The sequence below is a fragment of the Bacillus rossius genome, chromosome 18 (assembly GCF_032445375.1).
Source record: "Bacillus rossius redtenbacheri isolate Brsri chromosome 18, Brsri_v3, whole genome shotgun sequence".
NCBI classification, from domain to species: Eukaryota; Metazoa; Arthropoda; class Insecta; order Phasmatodea; family Bacillidae; genus Bacillus; species Bacillus rossius.
The window spans coordinates 19527624-19548287 of record NC_086345.1 but is presented as its reverse complement, the minus strand read 5'-3'; the positions used below and the strand labels follow the sequence as shown (position 1 = coordinate 19548287).

The following is a 20664-nucleotide window of genomic DNA, read 5'->3' as shown; positions in this document are numbered from 1 at the left end:
CAAACAGAATCCCATTAAGGATCAATATAGGCAGCCGTGTCAATAAACGGTGACCCCTGCGTGAGGCTAGAAACTAGTTCCGACGCATTCTAGCGGATGTTTCGCAACCACTGATGCAATTGCTACGGCAAAAAATACTGGCGACAGCGGCACCATAACAGAAAAATTTGAATGGCCTTTCCAATATCCTCAAGTACTTTTGAAGGTGCAATGCAATTATTTCTTGCTAATGACCATTAAAGTGTACAAAAATGTATTCCAGAACAGTTTTGCTATCATGAAGTTTCATTTGGCACACAGACATGCTTGGTACGTCCCCTGATGATCACAAAATTGAACATATAAGAGAGTTATTGGCACCAGATACGTGTCGGCCACCTGGACAAAATCAACGAAAAAGTGAGCTCTGTGCGAGCGTGGAATTTGGGCAACAAATCGGCAACGGACAGGACACGAAAATCTTGTTCCCTAAAAAATAAGGGATTGGCTGTGTCCTGTCCTGTATACGAGGATACAGGTGCAGCATATTCAATGCCTGAACTCTTTATTTTTGTGTCGGAATACCGGCTTATGGGTCACGAAAGTCACAAAAAATTAAATCAGCTGATAACAAGTCACGAATGAATTCCCAGCAGCATTTGCTAACTTGCATATGTTTTTTTTTCTTTTCGCTTCAGTTTGCCATCACAGACTAAAACAAACAGTTTGAGACTGCTTAAAAAAACATGTTGAAATCATCTATGAAAATGTAGTGTGTTCTTGCATGGAAAATCTGTACGTTCCGGTGAATAGCAAGTCTGTTTCATCGACGTTGTCGTCATCCAACTGCTTCCAGCCTGTGGCTGGGTCAGCCTCTTCTACCCCTCCGTCATTCCTCATCCTTCACTCTTTCCCAGTCTTCTTCTCTCTCCTGCTCTTTAACTATCTCATCTTTCCACCTCCTTCTTGATCTTCTTCCTGTGGACTTCCAACTCTCTGAACTTTAAATGATATTCTTTAGCCCTTGTACCATTTATTGTAGAAGCTTGATTTTAATGAAGCAGATTATTGTGGGTATTATAGGTAATAGTAGTGCGATTTCAATATCAAAAATTAGAAAAATTACTGCAATTAAAAAGAATTTTATTATTTCCTTCTCAATTAATTTTAATACCTTTTACAATAAAAATTATGGTTCTTATTGTTTATCATTTTTTCTAGACATCCCTCTCTTTTTTATCATTTTCTGGACAGTGCCTTACCATCTCGTTCGAATCCTGTACTCCTGCTCTTTCTAGCATCGTCTCATTCCTGATCCCGTCTCGTCTCGTAACTGCCAACACGCTCCTCATAAACTCCATTCCTATTACTCTGATCTTCCCGGCATCATTTTGGATAAAAATGGGCCTGTGATGCAGAAATTAATAATAAAAAAAATTGTATTAAAAATTCCTGAAATTGGTTCACTAGATATTTGTTGACTCTCCAAATTATCTCTAAAAAAAAATAATCTTATTTTGCCTTCTGAAAACAGGTTAGCCATTTTACAACACACATTTTCAAACGTGTACCTTTGCAGTTTTTACCTATGTGATTTGCCTGTAAACACTAAAAAAAATTATAAGTTCGCTACCAACAGAACCACACAAAATAAATAAATAAACCAAAACATACCACATAGATTACAAAAATTAATTTTATTCAAAAATAATGTCATTACATTCATATATACAATTCAAATGCTTAAATTTCAGTTTACACAGAACATTTTGCATGACTTCACTCAAAGCACTTACCAAATTAAATAAAACTTAAAACTGGGTTTAATATGACAGAGATGTGATAAATGAGACCTAACACCACAAATATTTCCACGCTTAAGTCTGTAGAGAAAAGATTGTTCTATTAATTTATTAATTTTTGCAACCAAACAAAATTTTGATATTCTTAAATAATTGCACAATTTTTAAACAGATATTTTTCAAAACAGTTTAAATTTTATATTCAATACAATTTATAACTCGAATAAAATACAGCTTAATTTATTATCATGTGTAGCCACCTTGCAGTTAGCTCAAGCTTATGTTTATGGTAATAAAATATCTAAGTGTCTGCAAGTTGAAGTTTTAAAAGTTTTGACATGTATTAAAAACTAAATAATATTTGTATTCTGTTACATAATTTTAAAACTATTTTTATACCGCTTTTTGTTTAAAGATAATATATTTTTATGGAAAATATTTTCCGTAATAGGGTGTGGATTTCATGTTTCAAATACAAAAAAATTAAAACTTTTTTAAATGCATATTTTATCATGGTTTTATAATCTACATGAATTGCATCAGCCTTGCCTTGATTCATATTACGTAAGTTGTGGTATATCATGGCTGCATCTAAAACTACATCTTCAAGTTCGGAAAAGCGTCCGTAGACCCGTCAAAGCAAGTCCGAGGCATTCAACTCTTGCAGATTATTTGTCTGCTATTCATAAGTTTTACATTCACAAAGTTTTACGTTAAGGCCGGGTTAATAAACTACGCAAGCATTGGCCAACTTTCAACGTCTTGCGTTGCGGATTGCATTTCCGCTGCCCACACCGGAATTGAAGTGTCCCGAAAAACTCTTAAAGATGCAGATGTTGTGTGAATATAATTAAATAATTACTTTTTTTTTAAATTATAAACATCACATTTTTACACAAACTTTCGCACAGTGAATGAAAGTAACACATTTAAATCAAATCATTGGCAATTTCATATGGTTTTACTACGAACATTATAAATCATAAGAAGACTGGAAAAAAATTTATTTTCTACCATTTTACAATTTAAAGTTGTAAGGTTTGTGACGTCTAATGACTTTTGTGCTTTATATAAACTAGAGATTTTGATGCGTTGGTTGCATGTTGTATTGAATCATTGCGTACAATGCTTGTGTAGTTTATACATCTGGCCTAACAAAAGTAAATTATTATTAATTATCATATGCTCCAGTGTGCGGTTTTGTGGTGTCGTCTATTTCTATTAAATTTGATCAGTCTGTGTTTCAGTAGCATAATTATATTAGTTACTGTACTAGTGCTCTTGAGATAAGTGTGCAGTACAAAATGTATATTAATAAAAAAAAAAGAATACTGAACTACACTTATGTACAAGTATTTACAAACATAGTTAAAAACATCTTATCAAATTATTTTACGCAAGTTTGTACAGTCAAATCAGAGTAAAATAAATACTAAAATAACATTTTGAAATATTGGTTTGGGAGCAGTACACTTTTTTTTTTTGTCAACTTCATGCTTAAAACAAGACATGAGATGGTCATGTATAATAAAATATTAATTTACCAGTCTGTTGTGAACACTTGATTTAATCATTTTTTCCCCCCTTGAACGGTTCCTTGCGGAAATATCCAGGGCCTGACGGCGATAATAAATAGAAGCACGCTCGTTTCCGTGGACTGAAGACGAAGACAGACCGGGTCCGCGGACGCGCAACGAGAAAAACTTTTTGACCCCCAACATTGGTGACCTGTAGCCCTTTGTACATCCGAGTTTCAATCCGCTAAGTGTCAGCACTTCCATTACAGGTGCAATCAAATAGTTTCCGCATTAATTTACTACTTAACATTTAATAATAAGCATCTCTGCTGGGAGCACTATTAGTAAACTAATGCACGTAGTATTGTTTACTAGGGATGCAGTGCATCCATATTGAAACACCAACCATCCAACATGTTCTTGCAAATCTAAGCACCAATAAAAAAAAAAAATTTTAAAAATCAATACTTGAGCGCTTAAAATTAATAGCACCGAATAACCCTTCAAAATGGTTTTATAAGAGATTCAGTTTGTTCCCAATATCTGGATGATTTAAAATCGATTTTATTCCACTTTTAATTTAAAGGTCATGATGAGTAATAACTTTAATTTTCTGATAAGGAAAGACATGCCGGTGCGAATACCAAAATGAATATTATTTTATTATTTCATTCAATTTCAAATACTTTGTACTCAAAATAACAAATATTAGATTTTTATTTTATTCCACTGTTGCTGATATAACGATGGACAGACATTAAGTTTGAGAGTAAATTTTGGTTCAATATAAACTTACACAGTTTAAATATGCTAGTAGACTCGTTATAACTAACCACGCTTTACGTCAGCACCTGCGCAGTAAACAACAGAAAGGCTGAAGTTCCGGACAGTTTGCAATCTGGAAATTTTTTTTTTGATAAAGTTGAAAAACCAGCAAATCCAACAAATAAAAAAAATATGATAGCGTATTTTCGTTCAAAGTTGTGTATTAAAAGGTATTAACCATTAATGTGAAATAGCTATTGCAGCTGCATGAAAACATAACACAAGTAAAACAAAATTTAACTTTTCTGCTATTTGGAATTGATGTCGGAGAATATTTAGATGTTTGTATTCAAATCATATTCGCACATGTCTGCTGATTTGGGCAGTTTGAAAATTAATTCTTTAGACTTGAATCTTCACATACCCGTCGCTTGCACCAGCTGACTGACCGTCAGTGAATTCGGGCGGCCCGGGACCGGTCTGTCTCCCTCGTCAGTTGCACGGTCGGAGGCGGGAGGCGGGAAGCGTGCCCGCTCAGTACCTGGCCTTGTGCTGGGGGCGCCCGTGCGGCTGGCGCCACTCGGTGGCGCCGCCCTGCTGCTGCTGCTGGTGGTGGTGATGGTGGTGGTGGTGGTGGTGGCGCCTCTTCTCTGCGGCGGCGACGGCCGAGGGCTTGGGCGGGACGACGTCTGCCACGACCAGCTCCCCCCCGTCGCGAAGCCCCTCCCGCGCCGGCGGGGGAAGGTTGTGGTAGCGCCGCGCCGGCGGCGCCTGGTCCCCGGGTGGCGCCGCCTCCTTGCGCATTGGCGCCGCCGGCGTCCCCTTGGCGCCGCCCGCCGACTGGTGCAGGTTCTCCCACGCCTGGCGGTAGTAGCGGTTCAGCCCGCTGCGGCTCTCCGAGCCCGACGAGTCGAACGACGCCACCGTGTTGCAGTCGGGGGAGGCGCGGTGGCGGTAGTGCTTGGCGCTCCGGCTCCTGGGGGAGAGAGACGCACGCTCCACTCCCTCGTCTCTCGTCGTCACGGCTCGCTTAACAGCGCGACGCAAACTTGTGCATCGTATCTGGTGATGGACCATGAAGTGTCATAAATAAAATAAATAACCCTTCCTTCTGGCCTCGCCATAGTCGGGTGATAACGTGCACTTGAACGAAAAAAATGTTTTTACTGTAGTGTCGAAAAAATAATTCTGCCCCTTCAAACGGTTGTCCCGCAAACTTAAGTTTCCAGAATCGATACATTTTTTTGAAGTTTCATTTGGATGATTTACGTGTCAAAAGTAAGGTATCTTGGTAGACTTCGGAGATTTCAAAGTTGAATTTCCGAATTTTTTTTTTGAAGTTCCAATATAATTGAGGTTAACTATCCGTATGTATTATTTATTGATATAAATTAAAATATCATTTGATACAACTAATACTAAATATTATTAATTTATTAATGTTGAATATTTATCATTGGTTATTTTATTTAATATTTACAAAATAAAGAAATAAATTTAATAAAAAAAATTGTGATAAAAATTAAAATTGAACATCAAATTAAAATTTTAATATTTATGATTAAATTGAATAAATAATAAATATTTATAAAAATTAATGAACAAATTTTTGATAAAAATTAAAAATGAATATTAAATTAAGAAAATAATAAATATTTAAAAAAATAATAAACTTAAATTAATTTTTTGAATTTATTATTAAATTTATTTATTTTCTTTTAAAATATTAAATAATCAATAATAAATATTTAATAGTAAGAATCTTATAATAATTAGTACAAGTTATGTCATGTATATTTATTATTTTCTAAATTTTATTTATTTAATTTTTCAAATTTAAAATGAACTTTATTGACTGTGTTGACTATCTTTTTCCAGCCCTTTTATTATTTTATTGTAATTAATTATTTGCATGCAATTAAAAACTATTTTTTAATGATACCAAAGAAGTATAACTTCTCACGCGCGTACATAAGTACATGCACCCGTTTTTTAAATTTCCTCTAACATTATTCTTTGGATATTTTTTTCCTTCAAATATAAAATGCTTCGAATACCAAGGATTAATTTGAGCGTTTGATCGGCCCCATCCGTAATTATATTTTAACCCACAAATTACTTGCAGGAAAAAAAAAACGGAGGGCAGCAGTGCGTGATGTCGCATTTTCAATTCGGCGCACTTGCATACCGTCCCACTCGCGTGATTGTGCACTTGGAAAATTTGCTCACGCACATACCGTATTTACCTGAAAAATAATGCTACGATTTTTTACCGAAACTGCGGAAACTAAAAGTTGGGGGGTTGTTTTGTAATCATTCACTTGTATCTGGCCGCTGGGAACGGCTTGGTTGAAGAACTACAGGCTCTGTCTCTTAAATGTGTCACTCATGTCACTTCAGACCCGGAGCTTCCTGGAACTCTGCACAGGCGTGAGATGAGAGATGCAGGATGAAGGGGAGGATGCAGATAAGAGTTTGTCACTGCTTCTCTTCACTGGCTCTTTCAACCTCCCAGAACACCACACCACCCTGTATCACCACAGTCTTCGCTTTCTGATCAGCCACCGCTTTTGAACCACAGTCTAAAGAAACATTTTTTTTAAAAACTGCAGCTTGGTGTTTCAAGAGAGACCATGTAAATCACTCTACTGATGAAAGTGGTGCCAGAAAGGGTCTGGTAAATACGGAATAAATTTAATGATTTTATTATTTCAAGTACTACTTACTTGAATTGTGATTTCTGATCCATAAAGTCGTGTTCGTAAACTCGATCAAAAAGTTAGGGGTCGCATTATTATTTTTTTTTGGGTAAATACGGTACTTACGTACTTCCATACTCTCAAGACTCGCATAGTACTACAGCACTCTGATACTTTTACACATCCTCACATACTCACCTGTACCTTTTACAGTCAAACCTTAATAATACAAACCTACACGGTCCTTGATTTTGTCCCTTTGCAATAACTGTTTGTATTAACAAGCTATTTAAAAATTAAATCACAACATTTATATAATTTACAAATAAAATTCAAATAAAATTAAAACTTGCATACAATTATTTTCCACTCCATCTATCACACGTTAAAGTTTTTAAAACAGAATAATAAATAAAAGGTTTATTATTTACCTACAAAAAGACATACAACCGTCATTTTGGAAGAATAAAAATTTCTCATATTTTCCCCCAACCTGCAGTGAACCAAAGCAATTAGTATTTTTTTAGTTGAAACTTCACATTAATCTGGGTTACATTTGAATTAACCATCCTTAACTACAGGTATTTGTTTACCCTTGGAACAAAAAAAATTGTATTATATAATAAACATGCTTCTGTATTAAACAAAGTATTTACTTAGCACTGTAAAACATAAGAAATTTTGTAGAGACTGTGAAAAAACGTGTATTAATGAGAGTTTTGTATTAACAGAGTTTTGTTTAATGAGGCTTAACTAAGTATTTTGTTGTGGCTGTGGTGTTCTAGTGATCATGTCACTAGCCACGTACTGACGTTGACTGGGTTCGAATCCCACTGGGGTCAAAATTAGGATTCTGCAAAGACAGTTTTCTTTTCTTTTTCTTTTGAATTGAACAACACAATTTTCACGAAACAATGAATATTTTTAGAATCTAATTTTAACCTACAGTGAAATTTTCTTTTCCACATTTCACAGGAGTCTGAGACATTTGATCCAAAATACAGTTAAATAAAGTGATATTTTAAAAAAAGTAACATACTTTTTTGTTGTATAAACTAAAATGTAAAAAAATATTTAAATTTAAATAGTTTTTCAACAGAACTAGAATGAACTGCAACTCTGTATTAAGTAATTTTTTTTTTAAAAAGTTTAAAATAAAAATTAAGTAATAAACCAAACAATTAATTTTAATGAAAAAAAAGTGTGTGGGGTGCTCTTGTCTTTAATTTTAATACTCTGTCCAAAAAATTGTCATTAATGGTAGAAAATTAAGACAAGTATCAAGCGCCCCATGTTTTTTTTAAATAAAATTAATTGTTTATTACTTGATTCTTAATTTAATATTACGTATTAATAAAAAAAATACACAATACAGAGTTATGGTTCACTTTATTGCGGTTGAACAAATTACTTAAATTCAAACATTACTTTTTACTTTTTAATACACACAATAATTTTTTTATAATATTAATTTTTTACCTTTTAGTTTATATTAAATTAATTTTTTTTATAAATTCCCTAAAATGCAACCCACAATTAAATTTCAAGGACCCGAAAATGTTGGGGGCAATTGTCTCTCTCTCCCTTCACCCTAAGGGGTCCAACGTTGCCCGAAAATCAACGTACTTCAATTCTCCTGACTTTCGAAAAATCTGGGGTAAATGACCTCCCCTCGAAGACGGGAGATAGTGGGAACGGCCATAACTCAATCTTATTTTTAGTTATTAATTTATTTGTTACATGTCTGCCAATAGTTAAAAAAAATTTTTTTAAGTATGTACATCAAACACATATATACAAATGGACAACGCACATACAGACTACTAGTTAACATCCAAGTGGTTTGCATCCTACTATAATTCTGGTGCTCCGGGGTCTCTGTGCATAAACATTCAATGTGAAACCGTAACAATTCATACTTATCCCGTCAGTGCTCCATTGTCACCAACACATCCAAGTGACACATCGATGACGTGCCATAAAAGCCCTGACTCATTGATTCTCAAACTTTTTGAAGTCTGGGTGCATTCGAAATAATTTTTTTTTGAGGCGTTTCTCTGAACTACCCCAGGGCACACCTGGATATCTTCTAGCATGCACCAGTGAGCCCTGGGGCATACTTTGTTGATAACAACTGCCCCAACGACTGCATTGTCGACAAAACGCTCATTAATTTTTTTGGCCACCTTTGAGGTACTACCATGCACACCAATTTCACTATCGGGCAGGTAAGTAAAACACATTATCTGCTGTTTGTAAGTTGTACAAATTTTGTGAGTATGCCTAATGTTTAAAAAAAAAAAAAAAAAAAAAAAAAAAAATTGGAAAATTAATTTTCAAATAAATTAGGAATTCAGTTTGTGAAAGTTGTGAGAAATATTATTAATTTATATAGTCATGTGATGATATGACAGTAATTACTCATTTAAATTTAAAATAAATTCCAAATTACAACTTGCAATGGTGAATGTTATTTCTATGAATTTATTTGAGTGAAGTGTATTGTGTGTATCTGTGAAGATCAGGTTTTGTTTACAATAATTATCAATTATTCTTTCTAAGTTTATTAAAATTTTTTTTTTTTAAATTATAAATTTTATATGTTATATGAAGTTATAATAATCATCACATAAGATTATTATAGTAAAAGTTATTGAATTTAAGTTGACATGTAAATTTTGTGTAAATAATTTTGATGAGTAGTATGAATTTGGAACAGTTCAGCAATATCCAGCCACCAGTAAAGTTAGTTGCGTTTCATCGAGTTCCATGTTTTAGAACTTTTTTTTAAGTGTGCTAAATGAATAGAAAGATTCTAAGAACTGCTGTGGAAGAATAATTAGATATCTATGTGTTGACGAAACAATTACAAATCCTACCTTTGTAAGAAAATGACAATATCACTAACAACTACGAAAGAAGAGTTATACTATGACGTATGATTGGTGAAATTTTCAAACTTTTATGGAAGACTACTAATTATGAGCAAGATTATCTGCGAGCAAAAACTTTCACCAACTTATGAAGTAAATTTGACGTTTCAGTTGTATGTTACATTTTTTTTTTTTTGTGAATGTGTCCAATATGGTTTAGGCCTATCTATCGGCAACAAATAACGTGGAGAAAAAAAAAATTCAATTTTAAATGTCGAATCGAATGTAAAATTATTCACGATTATATTGAATATCTTTTGAGTACTCCCAGAACTTAAGTATTTTTACAGCCATGCAATGCATTTCTAAAGGTGCATTCTTAGCGAACAGTGCAACAGTCATAACAAGCAGACTACAGAAGGCGGGTTCTCCCGTGACTACAACCTAACTAGAGTCCGACACACGCACAGCTTGGCAAGGGGGGGGGGGGGAAGGGGTGTAACAACAAAGTGGCTAGCAAAACTACCCAAAAAAAAAAATTCCCGACTTTTCCAGGTTTGTAAGGGGAAAAAAAATTTCCCTGACCACTGATACAGTTGGCCACCAATAACTTTCAAAAATTTTGAATTCGAAATCGTTAAACATGTCGACATACTACTCTCCACTATTGCAACAGACAACTATCGAATTGTTTAATCGCACTACTGTCCATAGAACAGAATAGAATTCAATGAGCATGGTCCCAAGTGCAGATATAGTTACGAGCAAAAAAAAAAAAGTTGATGTCTGTAAAGTCGTTTTACAGACGATAATTTTACATGATAACGTCATAAGAAAACATTGAATGAAAAATTGCATACTTTTTCTTTAATTTTCAAATATCATTTACAGTTTTTTTTGCAAATTTAATTTAAATAATCTGTTTAAATATAATCACGAACAATTAGTTAAAAAGCCCACCTTGACCTGTTTGATATTACAGAAGATTTTTCTCGCATGGTGGTTGGCCGGTTCTTGCACGCTCGGCTCAGGCGGAACGTGACAATGAGTCATGCTTTTTCGTGCGTGCACCTGGCATTCATCGATTTATAAGACGTTATCACGTCAAAATGGGCACGGCAGGTAAACTTTTTTGTGATACTCGCACACAGGGTGGAACCGGTACGAAATCAAAACAACCAAACTGCTATTAACTTTAGTAATTTTTTCCAGTAACGTCGTCATTGAAACTCTCTGATCTTTCCCTCCTGTTGCCAGCCACTCTGGAGGAGCGGGAACAACCCAGAGAGACGTGTGCAGGGGGGGAAGTAACCAGAAACTCGGTGCGCCCAGAGAGAGAGAGAGACAGAGAGAGACAGGAGGCATGCGTCTGGTACAGTACCTTGCGGGCAAAGAGGCAAACTGCGCGCGCACTAGACTAGTGCGAGTTCGAGAAATAGCCGGCGCGGTTTCGATAGCTGCGGGAGAACTCCCGCCGGCCGACCTGTTGGTCGGGGAACGGCAGGGCGAGGAGGGTGTACCAGCGAGGCGGCACCGAGTGCGGAGGGGGGAGGTCTTTACACTTCTCCCCGCTAGAATTAGAACGACAACAACCACCACCACCAACCCCTGGTTAGCACCGACCGTCGCCTTCCGCACCAGAGAGTTGCTCAAGGAAAAAAAAAAAAGTAACAAGCAAATCAACACGTCTGCCCAATTGCCAGGGTGTCTACCGGGGTTAAAAATCAAGAGGCCTAAGCGATCCGGGTCCCGAAACTGATTTTTTTTTTTTTTCGCGAGGAAGGAAACGTGGCGTGTGAAGCTCGCAAACCGGTGGATTTTCTCAGCACACTCCCGTTTCGGCCCCGACCCATCCTCTCCCGTCTATTTTCCCTGTAGTATCTCATCACCTTTGTTTGTCCGCGATGATCTCAGCGCGGACGAGACGATGATCTTGAACCATACGTCCTTTGAACAATTATTGCCACACGGGGAAGATCAATCTGAACAATTTTTTTTTTTTTTACATGCATCATTGCTGGTGACATTGTACGTCACAGTTCATAGATAAACCTCCACAGCAGACGGGCATGACGGGAACATATGTGCAATTTCCCGAAACACTAAAAAATTTGTCGTCTTAGGTTGCGTAATGTGTTCATCTGTGTTGTAATCTTCGTGTCCAGATTTATCTGTTTAGTATGATCGTCGGTGTTCCTCCGTTTGTCGCCGGGTCGTCCAAGGTCGCTTTTTGTCTTCGTTTAGACCGTCCCGTCGTCGTTAGCCCATTGTGGTAGTCTATGCTGCGACATCTTTTCCGGCTAATTCCTTCTACGGAATTCTGTGAACTGTATATGCATTCATATTAATTTTGACGTCGACTGATATTGGTGTGCTTTTGTGTGTTCGCATGTTCATCTTTTTTGTCCATCATGGAGGTTTATCTATGACATACAGTGTAGCCACCTTACCAGCAATGGTTTATATGTATATATTTTTAAAAAAAATGAGTTCAATCCATTTGATTTTTACCCGGTCATATAAGTCATCAAAAAGTAAATAAATTGTAGAAAATGTAAAAAAAAAACTGTAGGAATTCCAAATTATTTTCCATTTACATGAATAGTAAAATAGGACTCTCTCTAAGAAAACCGTCATGATTACCTTTAAAAAAGCAAAATGATTTAAAGGCAGATGTAATATATTTTTTTTAAATACGAGTTCAGTTTTATTATGCTACAAATTTTAAAATAAGCTTTGAAAAAATTTTAAAAAAATGTTTTGTTATGGGGACAATTACAAAATGAACAGCAGATAACTGCGACGTTTGCATCAGTTTGCTTGTAATCTATTAAAGATCACTAATTTACAGATTATAGTTTACACACCCCAGTAAACACCTTGCAATTACTTCGTTAGATAAGTATGCATGTAATTAATGTCAGCATGTGTACACAACCATCACATGTTAGCAACTCTTAAGCACAATTTATTGCCATAAAATTTTTTATAATTATTTTACTATGAAAGAAAGGAAATAAATTACAAGACTGAAAAATTAATAGTTAAAAAGAGAACAGAAGAGAAATACACCTGACATTACATATGACAGTGAAAGAGAAGAAAATTACATCCATATCACCTTAGCCAACTTTCATATGTTGATAGCACATCTATAAAAAAAAACCTTTATACATCATTAGTTCAATTACTTAGCATGCTTTATAATTCAGTTTTTGTATCAGTTAAATCAAAACAGTTGTAAATTTCGATAATTGTAATCCCAAATTATGAAAAATGGCATCAAAATCAGATGTTCTATTTGAAAAAGGGTAATTATTTCATTTTTGAGGTCATGTTCTGAATTCTAATAAAAGACTTTACAGAATGTCCACACGAAATTCTGTACTAAAATTAAAATTCCCCTGACCTTTCCCTGACACCCCATAACCAAAACTACAAATTTTTTCTAACTAATTTTTGAAATAATTTATCTATTTAGCAATTTTTCCAAAATAAATAAATAAAATCCAGCCTTCCCCATCCCCATAGCTGCTCGAGTTTTCTCACCATTTTCTTTATTTCAAACAGAACCTTACATACACCATTTTATAGTATAAATGACTGTGCAGTAAGAAACCAGTTTTTTTAAAAAAAAAAAAAAAGGGGGGGGGGGGGGGGGGTTTGTTTGTAAAGTCGGTATACAGATGATAATTTTACGTGATAACGTCATAAGAAAACATTGATGAAAAATTGCATACTTTTTAACTTTCAAATATTATTTACAGTTTTTGCAAATTTAATTTAAATAATTTGTTTAAATATAATCACGAACAATTAGTTATACAAATAGACTGAAATCAAATCAATGTCAATAAATTGATAATTTGAAATGACAAAATTGGACAAATAAATAAAATTTTTAAAATTGCTGCTTTTAAAAAGCCAGCCTATAAATAAAAGGTTACTAAATTAATGTCCCGTTCCAAATAATTTATTAATATCTGGCCTTTAATTTAAAACTTATTTAACCAACTGTGTTAATTAGGAGGGTCAAAGTTAGTTGCAGACAGACTGAATCAAGATCCAGAAATTACGTTCACTTGCACCTATCCAGAGCGAGTCCGAATTTGACAGACCATCTTCGGCTGCCGGTTCCTCACGACAAAATAAGTTGAAAACATTATACGACTTGAGGTCTAAAGAGCTTCCCCAAAGCTGGTGTGCGTCTTTGAAGTTGCAACCGAACAACATTTTTTATTGTAAATAACAGAGAAAGTATTTAAGATAGACCGCTGAGCGTCTGGATTATGTTTAAATGAACGATGTTCTGAAGCCACTGTGAATTCCATTGATGTAGCAAAATAATTTAATTGAAATAATTGGGGGTAGTAACACACCACAAAAAATACGTAGAAAATAAAGGTATGCACCTCACTGGTTCGCTCATACGGTCAGTAATAGCACGACAAGGATATTGCTATTATGTTATATATGCAACTGTTTAGTTAGCTTATACCAATAAATCCGTCCATTTTGCAGTTTTTCTCCTTTTTTTTACTTACAAATAAAGTAGGCTTCCGATTATCCAGGGTAATAACTAGTAAGGGGTCTATGCATAACCAAAAAATGTGGTTAAAGCAATATCTAAAGAAAGCTGTTTGGTTAAAATATTTTTATCCCGACTATCTAGGCAAACACTGTCTTAAGTTGTACCTAATAGGTGATAAAGTGTCGAGACGTTAATATATAGAAAAAGTTGCAGTGCATACCACTAAATTACGGCCATACTGCACATCGCCATATTTTACCTTTAGCTGGTCGATAAATTTTTTAATTTCGGTTGAATGTCGAGAACCACTCATGTGCGTTTGTTATTAGACATTACCGTCTAAAGGTTGCGACAGAGAAAGATACTGCTGCGTTGCGACTGCTGCCTCGAAGCTACGCAGGTATGTTCTCGCTCGCGCGAGTCACGGAACAGTTGTGCAGTGCTAGACACGGTTCCCTCGATCATGTGGAACACAAGCGTGCACGGCTTAACAGTTGGTGCGCTTTTAATCGGCACTAGCAGTTTCGAAGTTCGTGATGTGTACCAACACTTACCAACTGGTACAGTTGTGTATATGTTTTATGTAAATTCCGAGTAAACAATGTCAAACACATCAGTATGAAATTTTTCTGCGATGATCTGATATTTCATGGAGTTAATTTAAATCTATGTAAAACACGCAAAATGATTTTCTCTCTCAAACCTTGGTCCTATTGACATACATACATCTTCCGCCATCATTTAAAGAGTGAAATATTTTGGTAGCCACGAGCAAAGAATTGAAGTTTGTAACATCTTGTTTGTATCGTGTTACTACCATTGAAATTCAATTACAGCTGGTAGATATTTATTGTGATAAAGAAAAAAGAGTATCAGCCGATGGGAGAAAGCCGCAGGGAAAAAAAAAAGCAGTTTCTCCCCTGGCAAAATCAATACAGCAATCAGTACATGAAATGATGCAAAATACTATACATAAAGATGTTCTCAAGTGTTCCTGCATTAAAAAAAAAAAAAACTTTTATTTTTTTTAGAATAAGGGCAAGTGGCATTGCGTTCCTATACAAGAAGACAAATCAACAGCCTATGAGTTCTCTGTACCATAGCTTTCAAAACACCTCTAGGTGTGGTAAATTTCTGAAACAACAACAACAACAACAACAACAACAATAATAATAATACTAATAATAGGTAAATCGTGTAGAGTTGTGGCTTCTGGGATATAGGTAGAACGATAACTACATGAAAGGTTTGTTATGTTAGGTCAGCTACCACATTAATAGTAAAATATTTTTCAAAACTGTAATTATTAAATGAAGCTGACCTAATCCAAACCACCCTTAGAAATCATTTGCCTGATTTCCCTGAAGCAGCGACTCTACACATTTACAGAAAGATAAATTATTTTTACTGCAGTAAGTCATTCATTATTGATTACCTTCTTATCAGAATCACGACTGTTGTTATGATAGCGGCCAGGAACACAAATCCTCCGAACACTCCCAATGCAATTATCGCACCTGGAAAAAAAAAAACAGACATATTTGTTTATTCCTGGGATAGGCATAGTGAAATAATATTTGTTATCAACAAAACCTACATAAATTATGTACTGTTCAATAAAATGCAAGGTGTGTGCATCACAAACGAAAGGACCCAAAAATGTTTGTGAACCAGGAGATACTACGTATAAATTGACGTCGTCCGGGCCTGCGGCCCCTTTGAGCCCGATATGACACCGCCCAACCACCATCTCTATTCAAACCTCCCGCCCGTGCGTGCGTGTGTGCGTGTGTGTCAAGCCCGGCAAGAGGGCGCTTAGCTGCAGTGCGCCGCACCCCTAATTTGCTACGTTTTAATATTATTTGTAAACCCTTTTTGTTTTCATTCGTCTTTGCCCCAGTGTTGTGCAATTTACTTGTGTTTTCTTTAATTTAAATAGGTTACCTTAAATAACTATAGACGTTGCCCGGGCGGACCCGAACAGGCACGGACTTGGACGAGGGTAGGAATGCTTTTACATAAATTGTCATTAAATAAGTAAATAGTAACGAACTTTCCATTGTCAGTAATTTTTATATATTTTTTAATGTTTATCTGTAATTTACCCAACTTTCGCCGGGGCACGGAATCGTAGAATATAGTAACGGTAATTGTGTTGGCGCGAAGGGCGCCATGTTGCCACCTGCGAACGATGAGCTCAGCCCAGTCCATCTTCATCACTGACCGAGAGCAGACGCGCCAGCACCCCGGGGACTTCAACCTTTGTTCTGCACCGACCAAGTAATTCTGTCTCGTTAAGTATTTCTGAATCTCTTTCGCTCGTCATCCTCGGGGCAGCTCTCGGCCAGCAGGCTGTTTAATTAATTAATTGTCTCAGTCGAGTTTTTTCATCACCGTGTAATAAGTATACTTTGCAGCATGGCCACGTGTGTGGACCATGCCCTCACCTAAACCGATTCGTGCCTCAGGCTTTTTGACCGTGTAATGTGTAACGTGTAACGGGCGTGTAGAGAGACGTGTTAGTGAAATTAAATCTGGATAATAAATATAAAGTGAGTACTTATTTAATCACGTGGTGAGTGAGTCTAGGAGTGTGGCGTGCCCGACGCCTAGAGCGGGCCAGGTCTGGGTAGCTAGGATAGAAAGGGCTGGTAACTCGTCCCCACTTGGGCTACGTCACGCCCTGAGTGAGAGACTCCGCCGGGTCCACGTGCCCTTCCACGTGGTGGCGCCCATAGTTAACATCTCGAAACCACCGGCAATGCGCGATCAGCCCTCAAAATATATGCCTGTTTTATCATAGTTTTACAAACCTCAGAGAAGTAAAAAAACTGCAGCAGTAACTATTACATATTCTTCTTTTCTGGCTGCACCTTTAGTACACATGCTTGAATACGGAATTTTTTCAAACACCGACAATACCCGGCCAGGTAAAAATACTTTACAAGAAAATGAAACGAAAACATATCTACTGCTTTCTCCCCATAGACCTAATGCACATGCTGAGCAGACAATTTTTTGAGTACATCGTTGAATGGTTTATTTGCCAACACAACTTTAAGAAAAACCTGTGTTTACAAGACATTGGTTGGTGCTGTAGATGAGGTTATAAAAAACTTGAGTCACTTTGTTCAATGTTCAATGCAGAATTTGTTTGATATTTCATCATTAGTGAATTTAAATACGTTTTGTGTCAATATACTACATAAAATTTTACAATCTCAACGAAAACATGTGTGCGCTGTTGTACTGTTAGTAAACAAAACCCACGTGGCATTGTTTTACATAAAATGAATCTGAAAAAAAAAATAGTTGGCAACCATTTAACAAGGTTTGTACCAACCAAACTAAGTTTGATCACAAAAATATATCATTTTTTAAATTTATATTAATTTGTATTTTGGTACCAGTTTTCCTTGTTCACACACTGAATCAAGAAGATAGCATCAGTATTATATTAGTTGAAACTTCATGTGTCATTTCATCATTCTGTGATGTTCGTAATAAACATCCAGTATGTGTAATAGTTTCCCAGTGGCAAAAAAACTACTTTCCAATACATACTAACCACATTTGTACCAATCAAAGATCTTATCATTTTAATTTTATAAGTCAGGTACAATTTCTACAGACTGTGAAAACACTCAAGATTAACGAGAGTTTTGTACTAACCAAGCCTGGTTCTAAAGGCTTTATACGTATTTATGTTTAGTTAAATACTTAAATTCGCGTGTTAAACTTTTCTGTCAACAAAAATTGCATTAAAGTGTTTAAGGTACAGAATTTGAGACCACAAACCAGTAAAAATTCCCTGGCTGATCTCTGGCTTATTTAATGACATGTTTCGCAACTGCATGTGCCCTTTCTTCGTGCGAGAAGAATTCCTGGAGGGGTTTTCATTGACTAGTTTTTACTGCAGTAAGCCAAAGATGGCCTTGCATTCGGTCTGTATTGTACGCTGAGTCTTTGTGAAAACTACATACATAAATGGAAAGCAGAAGAATCAAACCGTTATGATCACGTAATTTTAACAGCTGGGTACAGTAACTTTTGTTTTATGATTTTTAACTGTGGTTTCACAATTTTGTACACTGAAAAACCTTCAATGATTTTACTGGCGCACGAGACGTGATTTCACCGGACTTTGATCGCCGCTCATTCATAAAACCAATCCTTACGATCAATTAGCAACGAAACAAGTTAAGTAAAACTATGTGATGAAGACCACATAAAGAAATTGAGTTTCCTAATCTCATTAATCTTACTTGCACAACCCTTTATCACCAGAACGCACGTAATAAAAGATTGTGGCTGTTGTACATCTACCTTGCTGGTGATGGTTGGCACGACTGATGACAACAGGTGAAAGTCAGTCCCGGTTATGGTTACTGGTGTAGCATGATGTATGGAAAATAAATGTTATTAAGTGCTTTCCAACATGTACTTGTGTTCTGCAACATCATACCTTAGAGCTTAGAACCCAAGTAAAACAGTGGCTACTAGAGGTGGGTTGTTACAGCAATTTTCGGTATCTGTTCCAACCAGTTACTGATACAGTAATGTACTGGTTACAAGTAACTGATACTTCTGTATCAGCTAAGCAGTAGCGGTACAAGGAAGCAACAAGGTATCAGCATTCTCGTTACAGGTTACACATCCTCCGTGCCGTCATCACCAGCGTAAAAAGGTATCAGTTTTCTCTTTCCACGTTCTTCGTAAAAAAGTATCAGTTTTCTCATTCTACATTCTTTGTAGTCGTAAAAAGGTATCGGTGTTCTCTCTTTCCACGCCTTTCGTAATCGGAGTCTTCAATCTTTGCAAGGAGCACGCACTGCGCACTGAGCGTACTTTGATTAGAAGCCTAAGATGTACATCAAGCTCTGTCCCTGCCCGAACACGCCCGAATATTCACCTTCGGCCAACCTCAGGATGTTTTATTTTTGCGCAGGAAAAATGAAATCAAATATTAAAAGTGGTCGGTTAGGTTAGCTACATTAAAACACTTCAGAACACTATGGACGGTTAGTTAGGTTAGTATAGCTACATTAAAATAAACAGAGAAATATAAATATACTAGCTGCAGTACCCGGCTTTGCCCGGGCTGAACACCGGGTGAAATATTGTCCGCGAGTTACAGCAAAATGGATAGCGATATGTCCAGTGTGTTGGACATTAAGAAATGACACATAATTACTGTTTGTGTATCTGTGACCTATGATTTTCTGTTTACCCAGGGCGATCGGTTGAAAGGTTTAGAAGTTGATGCGCTAAAGCGCCATCTAGCGGCGAGTTACAAAAAAAATGGATGATAAAAACACTTCGATGTGCCAACTTTCATGGCGATCGGTCAAACGGTGTAAGACTTTATCGACGTCATACATACCAAAATCCAATTATATATATTCTTATATTTCGAAATTTTGGGGCTTTCACTTTTGCGAAAAGTGGATGTTCAGGACCTCGAATGGTTTGGAACACTCCATCTAGAAAGAAATGATATTTGAAATTCCTGAAATTATCGAAATTTTGGGGCTTTGTCCCCAGAGGGGGAAGGGTGATTTTGAGGACCCTGAATGGCTGGGAAACAATAAAAATCGAAAGAATGATATTTGAAATTTTTTAAATTTTGGGGTTTTGACCCCTGAGGGGGGGGGGGGGGTGATGTTGAGGACCCCGAATGGCTCGTAAACACTCCAAATCGAAAAAGAATAGGTTTTTGGAAATTTTGGAAATTTTTTTAATCATTGGGTTTTTGACTCCTTGTGGGGGGAGGGTAGTTTGAGGACCCCGAATGGCTCGGAAACACTCCAAATAGTAAAAAAAGTATTCTTAAATTTAAGAATTTTTTCGAAATTTTGGGGTTTTGCATTCCCCCAATCCCCTTACCACAAATTTGTTGGAGAACACGTCTTTGTGTAAACGTTCCGCCATCACCCGGACACTTTAGTTAGTAATGACTTAATTTTAATACAATTTCCTCCAATTTTTCGAAATTTTGTGGCTTTCACTTTTGAGAAAAGTGAGGGGGGGGGGGGGGTGGAGGTTCAGGACCTCGAATGTTTCGGAACACTCCATCTTGAAAGAATAGATATTTGAAATTCCTAAAATTATCGAAATTTTGGGGCTTTTTCCCAGAGGGGGGCGGGGGGTTCTAGGACCCTGAATGGCTCGAAAACGCTTAAAATCGAAAGAGAAAGATTTTTTAAAAATTTTAAACTTTCAAAATTTTGGGGCTTTAACCACCTGGGGGGGGGGGAGGGGGGTGATGTTTAGGACCCCAAATGGCTTGGAAACACTCCAAATCGAAAGAGATATAAAGGAAAACTTATTGCCTACCTATGAATAATTTTCTAAATAAATTAATAAATAACTCTATGTTTAAGAATTTACGTACATGCATAATATTAAACTTCAAACTATACACACAAAAAAAAACTAAGGATGTTTGTGAAACTATTTTTTATTTGTCATAATGGTTAAAACATTTGTAGGATTTGT

The 20664-nt window shown here is 36.2% G+C and overlaps 1 protein-coding gene across 2 annotated transcripts in view; it reads right to left on the bottom strand.

Annotated features, from left to right (window-relative positions):
* Positions 1-1657: 1657 nt before the first annotated feature.
* The window catches only part of LOC134541336 (sushi, von Willebrand factor type A, EGF and pentraxin domain-containing protein 1), a 129869-nt gene continuing 110862 nt past the window's right edge, over positions 1658-20664 (bottom strand). The window contains exons 11-13 of one of the 2 annotated variants that reach the window (XM_063384755.1): positions 15602-15683; positions 11017-11206; positions 4952-5039 (exon numbers count right to left, since the gene is read on the bottom strand). In XM_063384755.1, coding sequence (XP_063240825.1) covers positions 11053-11206; positions 15602-15683 — 236 coding nt within the window. In that variant the 3' untranslated portion in view covers positions 4952-5039; positions 11017-11052. Of the gene's footprint in view, positions 5040-11016; positions 11207-15601; positions 15684-20664 lie in introns of both variants that reach the window. The other variant, XM_063384754.1, reaches the window with a different exon arrangement.